Genomic DNA, 8,398 nt, shown 5'->3' with positions numbered 1-8,398 from the left:
GCTCCCGCACACACACACTCCCGCGCACACACACTCATGCACACACATACTCCTGTACACACACTTCTGCCCACACACTTATATAGGTACACTCACACACGCACACCCACACCTACGGAGGTACACACGCATGCACACACACGTGCACACACACATGCACACACTTTTATGCACACAGAGGAAAAAAGAGGCAAGTCAGTAAAAGCGCCAGAAACTGTGTTAAGGGCCACGACAGACCAGGGGCTGAGACGGCAGTTTGATGGAGGGGCAGGGGACGGTGATGGTCACTTAGGGCTGCTCCCAGAGGTGACAGGAGGGGAGGAGCCAGGCCTGGAGGGCAGAGGACAGCTTTCCAGGTGGAGGGAACATCCTGGGCCTGAGTTGCTGAGGAGAGCCTAGGGCAGTGGAGCCTGTGACCGAGGGAGGAGGCTGGGAGGGAAGGAGTGTCCCCACAGTTCTGGAAGGGCTGGATTTTACTCCAAGTGGATGGGACTCGATGCATGCGGGAATGGCGAGGTCCAGTGGAAGTTCAGTGGGATGGCTCTGGCTGTCGTGGGTGGGTTGGAGGGGGGACGACTGTAGCGGACAGCAGTGAGCACGGGAAACCCGCCTGGCTGGTGGGCCCTGTGGGGCTGAGCTGACCCTTGCTTGGCCGGTCCAGGGTGGGCCCGGGTTCCAGCTTCCTCCTTGCCGCTGAGTGGACTCGTGGGTGGGGATGGCCGCCGTCACAACCCTTCTGCGGAAGACCTCTCCTCCCAGGCCCGAAGCTCAGCCTGCTGGCGTTGCGTTCAGTGGCCCCTGTCCCCTGGGGCACCCTGTCCTGTGCCTCTGGCTCTCCCTCTCTAGGGCAGAGCTACCTCCTGGCTGTCCAGGGTCGGTGATACCCATGGGCCTCAGCGGGGGGCTGGTTGCTGGGAGATGGCATTTGTGTCGTTCAGACCCAGGTCCCCACCTGGACTCTGCCACTAGGCCATGCACGTGACTTAGCCCGTTACCTAATCCCCAAGGGTCGCTCTCGGCGCCATTGCCCTTAAAGCGAACATCGTGATCCTGATTGTGCTCGATTGTTGTGAAAGTGAGGCCTGGGAACGTGTCTGTGGCACTGTGCCCGTGCTGTCCCCACGTGGGGTGCAAAGAAGGCTGTGCTCCTGTGCAGGGAGAGTTCCACCTGCTCGCTCACGCCACCCCCCGCCCCCGCCGCCCCCGCTTTTCATTCACCCCATCCGTCCGTGCTCGCGGAGCATTCCAGCGCGCTGGGTGCCAGGGAGACCGTGGCAAACAAGACAGACCAGGTCTTGCTGCCTCGAGGTCACATTCTAGAGACCTAAGGAGACAGACCATAAACCAGGAAACAGACAAAATGATTTTAGATTGAGGTGAGGCGATGTGGGAAATACGATGTGGTCTTTAGAACCGGTTTCCGAGAGAGGGGGCCATCGTAGGCAGGGTGGTCAGGGAGGACTTCTTGGAGGTGGTGCCGTGTGAGGGAGCCCTGACCCATGGGGAGGAGACGTGGCAGGGTGTAGTTTGGCAGATGTGAGTGCAGTGGTGTCCAGATGTGAGTCCAGGGTCGGGGCCTCAGTGTCCAGCTGGCCTGGGGACTTGGAGGCAGATGACCACCCGGGACTCAGGGTAGGTCTCAAAGGAAGCAGGAGGGAGTCATCCTCTTGACCGTCATCCTCAGAGTCAGGCGGAGAGCGGCATGGCTGCATCATCTTTCAGCCTGTTTGGGGGGCCGTCTCCCACCTCTAGAAGCATGTCCGGAAGCTCTCAGTGAAGGCAGCAGGGCCTGGGGACTGTGCTCAGCGTCACATGCTTTTTGAAGCCCTTTCTCGTCTCCAGGACCCAAGCCTTAGGTTCCCCGAGTCGCTGCTCGGGACCCACAGCCATGACCATGGAGTGAGGTCACCTTTCCTCTTGGCTGGGCAGGCGTGGGGCTGGGGGCGGCCCCCTGGGCTTTGCGGGGCCCTGACCGGCTTGACCCACCTCCTTCCTCTTGCTGTAGGGGAGGAGAACCAGCCGGGCTGGCTGTGTCCGGACGAGGACAAGAAAAGCAGAGCGCCGTTCTGGTGCCCCATCCTGGCCTGCTGCATTCCTGCCTTCTCCCCCCGGGGCCTCAGCCTGCAGGTGAGTGTGGAATGGATGTGGCCGAGCCCACCACGAAGGTGGCCCCTGGGGGAACCAGAGTTTCCAGGGTGTGCCCACCGCTGGAGAGGGCCCGGCTGCACTCCCGGCTTCCCCACCTCTCGCTGACGGAGTCGGTCAAGACCTGTTGTTGCTCTAGGAGCCCGCTTTCCCACCAAAGAGGATGGACGCCTTCTGTGGGTCAAGTGAATGGAAAAATTCCATGGTTTTGAGCTAACAAATAGCCGTGATCTCATCAGTTGATGGTGCGACTCCAGCTAAGAAGATAGGCCGGAATATGCCCAAGGGGCTCTGCCAGACCGTGGGTTGGACCCTTTATGAGGCCCCCAGCCGGGAGCTGGTCTCTGGCTGCCGCCGCCACGCCTCCATTTGTCAAGCACCTACTGTATTCCGCCCCCCCCCCCCCCCGCCTCGCCACCACTCTCTTGTTTTTATATTCATAAGAACCCCATGCATAGATGTTTCTAGATTAGTTTCACGGGTTAGGAAACTAAGGCACAGATAGGCGGCGTGAGTTTCTAAAAACACAGCCAGTAGTGATGGGTGCAGGAATTGGAAACTTGCTTCACCTGATTCCAGCCCCCGTGTTCTTAACCACCTGGATGCTCGCTCCACTGGCTTCCGTCCCCGATGTCCTGGCCCCTCCATCTGGAGTGATCCCTGCCCGTCCTCCTCCCTGGGTGAGGGGGTCATGTGAGCTTTGGGGAGCGGGAGCAGGCTTGGGACCTAGGCCCAGATACATAAGCCCCAAGAGACAGGCTCACTGGGGTGTAGACTGGGGCACGAAGCATACATGCCCTTGAGATGTCCGTTCATTCATTCACTCATTCACTCATTCTTTTGTCTGTTCTGTACGTAATTTTTGAGCACCTACTGTGTGCCAGGCCCTGTGCTGGACGCTGGGTATATGGTGGTGACCAAAACATACAAGGGCCCCACCCTCCTGTGGCTTTTAACCTGGAGACAGACAGCGGCACCCCGGCTAACACAGGGAAACGCAGAAGAGTGATGTGTGTTATAGAGAAAATAAGTTAGCTGTGATGGATACAGAGGTGGGGCCCCATGACGAGGGGGCAGGGAGGGTCTCATGGAGGAGGTGGCTTTTAAACTGAGACCTGAACGGCAAGCAGGCTGCAGTCCCTTGAGGGCCCAGGGGAACAATATTCCAAACAGACAGGGCAGCTCAGAGGAACAGTCTGGGCCGCTGCAGCTCGGGGAGCCGGGCGGAGAGGCTGTCGATGAAGTCTGATGTGGGCACGGTGGGCCAGCCAGCTTCCCCGGCTTGTCAGGTTTGGGTTTCGTTCTCAGGACAGTGAAACCCCAAGGATGGCTCCACACAGGGGAGTGGCACGATCTGATGTACCTTTTGGAAAGATCGTCTGGTTCCTCTGGCTGTTGTGAGCTGTGGCTCCTGAAGGGGGCAAGAGACAGACCGATATGGACCTTGGCGGCCGGGGTTGGGGGGGGGGGTTGTCCCGCTGTGGCAGGACATGGTACAAGTGGAGGTAGGGCCAGACTAGGGCAAGGGGAGCGAGAACTCACCTGATCCTAATTCTCAAGGTAATACTTACAAAGTCAAATCAGCAAATTGTGACCTTGGCTTGGCTTCATTTATTGGGTGAGTGACAGGCGGGGATTAGGGTGAGGCACAGTCGTGCCAGGGCAGAGACCGTTGCTGTCTTTATTTCAATCTCCCTGATTGTTCACCGTGGGTTTTTTGGCATTAATTTTTATTGCCCAAAACTGTGTTATATATAATATTCCCTTCGACGTGGGAGTGTGTCGGCCCCACTCTCCTCCCTCTTGTCCTGGTCCCAGAGGAGGCAGTGGGCAGGGGACACAGGGACACATTTGGGGAGTGTGCCGGCATAGGGCTGGCTGATCTGATGAGGGTTTAGAGGGCGGCCGGGGGGGCAGGAGGGACGTGACGGGTCTTGGGCTTGTGTACCCGCAAGTGGTGTCGGGAGATGGGGGTGCGTTCCCCGTGCCACAGCCTGATTTAGGGGCGCAGTGAGAGAGACGGGTGAGCTTCCCAGCGCTGCTGAGGGGGCAGCGGCCAGGGCAGCGGCAGCGACAATATGGTGACAAGCCCTTTCGCGAGGCATCTGTGCCCGGCTCTGTTCGAGGCACTTCTCCACGGCTAACTCTGGTCCCCCCAGCTGCCCTCAGAGGCAGGGCTTGCCCACGCCCACTGGGGAAGGAGAGTTTTCTTGACTCATGCCCCATCCTGCTTTTCCTGCCTCTCACGGCCTTGGCTGATGTTTTCCCTGGCGTCGGTCCCCCCACCAAACATTTCTGGCAGGGGGCGGGGGGGAAGGACAGATGCTGTTCATTGCTATAGGGCTTGGGGAAGTCGGCCTTTGTAGGCCTTTATTTATTGATTGATTATTTATTGATTCATGGGGAGGCCCTGCTGAGTCTTGTGAGCTCTTTCCCAGCATGGCGGGCGTTCTCACGTACCTTTCGGGCCAGGCAGGGGTGGGGTAGAAGGGCAGAGTCCATGGAGTGCAGGCTGTTCAGGGTCCACCCTGCCCGTGGCTCATCTGGTCCTAGGACTCCTGCGGAGAAGGCTGATCCGGGGTGCCTTCCAACCCCCCTTCCCCTTTCCCCAACTGCCAGGGCTCAGGCTATTCATGGGTAGTAAAGTCTGAGACAAGCTGCGGCTCCCAGGGCCTCCCTGAAAGAAACCCCCACCTGTCTGGGGAGCCATGATCCGCCTCATACTCCTTATGTGGAGCCCTCAGGGCCTGAGGGTGTGTAGGCTGGGGAGCATCCTTAGCTCCCTCCAACCCCCCCCCCCACCTGCCACCTCCTGAGGAGCCCCCCGTGGGAGCGAAGAGAACCCCCAGTGAATCTCCGGGGGCGGTGAGCCTGTGGAGCTCCTGAGGGACATACCAGAACCTGCGTGTGCCCATCTGCTGGGTCCCGAGACGCCCTCCCGCTCTGCCTGCACCTGCCTCCCACCCCGGACCGGGCAGATGCGCCCCATCAGCTCTGTGCAGGCGGCCAGATGAATTAGGGGCCCGGAGTGCCAGGGCCTTGTCCAACCAGCGTGGCAACAGATGTGAGCGTGTTGGCCGCTGTCTGGGCCTCCTGGCCCGCCGCCTCTCTCCAGGATTCGGGCTCTGCGGCTGGCCTCCTGGGAGCCCAGGACTCAGTCTGCCTTCCGGGAAAACGCTTGCTGGCCCCAGCCCCCTCCCAGTGTGGACGAGGTCCGTGCTATGTCCTGCCAGCTGGATGAGGGCATGCGTGGGGTTCTCCCCGTCAAAGGAGCAGGGACATGGGGGCTGAAGGAAGGAGCGTTTCTCGTCTCAGTGCCGACGGGTGGCTGGGGCCCAGGCTGGGCCACACCAAGACCTTACTCGAGGGGACATCATTGGGGCACAGCCGTCCCTGGGCCTGAGCTCCAGCCGAGTGATGCTGGGAATGCCACCTTGGCCGGCAGCGTGCTTCACGCCGAGCACTGGCAGGCCTGTCACGGGGCGTGTGTGCAGAGTTCAAGAGATGGAAGCCAAGATCCAAGGACATTTAGGGCCCCACGGGCGTCTGTTCTGGAGGGTTTCCGAAGGCGTCACGGCCGCGGGGTCACCCCGGCGGCACCCATCCAGGCTGGGGGCCTGTCCCTGGAGGGTTCAGTGCAAAGGTGTCCCCACCGTTAGCTGCAGCCTTACCTGGGGGCAGGGGCTCGGGGAGAGGGGTGGGGGTGCCCCCCTGCACTGAGGTGCTCTAGGACATAGCCCCTCGGGGGGGCCGGGGCTGTGGCCCCGACCTGCAGACCTGCAGTCTGTTCCAGGCTTGCTTAGGCCTCAGCATGCTGGCCGAGAGCCTCTGTCCTGGCCATCGTTAGGCAGGACTCCCCTGCCTCCCAGCCCTGCCACAGCCCTCCCCTCCTGGCCTGGGCCTGCCCGTGAGGTAAGGTGATACACAGGAGGTTGTTGGTAAGCAGCAGCGGCCGCTGCTTTTTTGTCTGCCTCTCCAGTCCCCACGACCATCCTGATGAGATGTCAGGGCCTCCGTGAGCGTGACGAACTGACCTGTGGGGTCACCAGCTGGTAGCGGCTGAGCTGGGACCAGAGCCCAGGCTGGCTGCCTCCATGGCCCGTCTCCTTCCCCAGCCCCGAGCCGCTCTCCACTGCACTGCGCGGGGCACCGTGGTTTGGGAGAGCTGGCTTCTTGGCACAGGTGGGACTTCTGGGTCCCGGGCCTTGCCCGTCCAACGAGCCATTTGAGTTTTTGCCATCACTTTGGACCTGGACTCTATTTGGCTGACTTCTGGGCCCCCTGGAGTTGCCATGGAAACGCCTGAGCCTGGGCTGTGGTTGCCCCGTGCCCGTCTGTGAGGACGGGAGCAGCAGCCTGGCAGGGGTGTGCTGGGCGGCCTCAGCTGGGTGTGGCCTACCATGAAGCAAAACGACTGGGGAGCAGGGGCCTGAGGGGGCCCGGGGGCCGGGGCGAGGGAAGCCTCTAGAGCTCCCAGCTGTGCAGAGGTGGGAGCTGGCGACGGCCCAGGCCTCCAGTAGGGCGGCCTGGCCTCTGGGTAGAATTAACCAGAGTGCGAAGGGCATTGGGCAGGGAGCTGGAACTCTGAATTCCAGCCCTGACTCTGCTGCTAACGTGCTATGTGACCTTGAGCCAGTCATGTGCCTCCCATGCCCACCCCCTGAGCTTCAGTGTGCTGACTTCTGAATGAGGGGACTGGATGAGGCGACCTCTTTGGGCTTCCTCACCTTTAACCATGGGACATCTTGTTCGAACATCCCAACAGGGCCGGGGCGGGCCAGGGCCTTCACCACCAGCAGAGGGCAGCACTTGCCCAGCAAAGGTCCCATGGTGGCAGTGTTGCAGGTGGGGACCCTTGAACTGTCCCTTCTTGGCCTCCTTCCCCTCCCGCTGGCCCCGGGTTCCAGCAGCGTCCACGACAGGGCCAGGCCATCTCCTCACCCTGCTGCCCTGGCCGGACAGACGGACTGGCCGGGTCTAGCTCGTCTGCACAGGGGTTCTGATGTTGAGTGGGGCAGTATCAGATGTCTAGCACCCCTTCCCTCCTCCACTGTGCTTTTCTGGAAGGATTCAGGAAGACCTAGGAGGGCGGCTGGCGCAGGCCGGGCCCTGGCACTCATCTTCTCGTGGCCTAGGGCAATCATGTGTCCTCTGTGGGCCTCAGTTCCCCATCTGTGAAATTGGGGGGTGGCGGGCGTCAGTGGTTGCCATCAAATCTTATCTGGACGTTGCTTAGTCTGAGAAATCCGTGGCTGCCCCAGAGCATCATTTGGGCGCCTCCTAGCCAGAAGGTTCTAGAAGAGCGCTGGTCAAACGTGAGTGGATAGGAACTGCCTGGAGATCCTATGGGGCTTTCCCGGCCCCATCCCCCTCAGGGATTCACATTTGGGGCCTGATGGGGCCCGGGAATCTGCAGGCTTAACAACCCCACAGGTGGTGGTTCAGACAGAGATCCTGCTGCCAGATGTGTGTGCCTTGTGTGTCTTCACAGCTTGGGGCCCTGGTCCACAGTCCTGTCAGCTGTCCCCTGCTGGGTTTCTCGGCGGTGAGCACGTCCCTTCCACAGGGCTACCTCTGGGTAAGTCACTCCTGAACCCAGCCAGGGATTCTGGCCTCAGGACAGAAGCAGGGAGGGTGGCGACGTGAAGGGGGTGCTGGAGGGTGCTGCCTGCCTGCTGGCCCCCGTTAGGTCCATCTTCAGCCAGGAGGGTCTTCCTGGGAACCTCTGTGCTGGGCTCAGAGTTGGCACATGCGACTTCACCAGGGACGACAGAAAACCAAGTGACGAAGAAGTGAGCGTGGCTGTTGCAAATGGCCATGTGCCACGAAGGAAACGAACAAAGCTGTGCCGAGTACCTGGATGTCAGGGTCTTTTACCCTGGGGGTCAGGAAGCAGAGCTGGATGTTGATCATCTCTGGCAGAGATCGCCACCCACCTCTTTTCCCCTGGGATTCCTGGCAAAGCCTCTCTCAATTCAAATAGGTCCCCTTACGCTCCTTGTGATGCAGCCTGTGCTCTCCCATAGGCTGCCTGGGGTTCCACCTCCCCACCCCTTTGGCCACTTTCCAGTTCCTGCTTATTCTTGTATCTAGGCACTCAGGCAGGAACACTGGCTCACTCTTGAGAGTCCAACCCAAGTGTCCTCTGAGGGTGATTTGTTTCTCACTGTTTCCCCAGTTTCTAGCATGTGGTATATTCATCCAAGCATCCATCCATCCATCCATCCATCCATCCATCCATCTTTCCATCCAT

General features: G+C 60.4%; 1 protein-coding gene across 3 annotated transcripts in view; it reads left to right on the top strand.

The window, feature by feature from the left end:
- Positions 1 to 8,398, top strand: part of ARHGEF10L (Rho guanine nucleotide exchange factor 10 like) — a 163,747-nt gene that overhangs the window by 115,372 nt on the left and 39,977 nt on the right. For all 3 annotated transcript variants that reach the window (XM_049617971.1, XM_049617969.1, XM_049617968.1), the window contains 2 exons: positions 2,006 to 2,127; positions 7,637 to 7,723. In XM_049617971.1, coding sequence (XP_049473928.1) covers positions 2,006 to 2,127; positions 7,637 to 7,723 — 209 coding nt within the window. The remainder of the gene's footprint in view (positions 1 to 2,005; positions 2,128 to 7,636; positions 7,724 to 8,398) is intronic.

This window comes from Panthera uncia (assembly GCF_023721935.1).
Source record: "Panthera uncia isolate 11264 chromosome C1 unlocalized genomic scaffold, Puncia_PCG_1.0 HiC_scaffold_4, whole genome shotgun sequence".
NCBI classification, from domain to species: Eukaryota; Metazoa; Chordata; class Mammalia; order Carnivora; family Felidae; genus Panthera; species Panthera uncia.
This window is presented reverse-complemented; position numbering and strand designations above follow the sequence as displayed.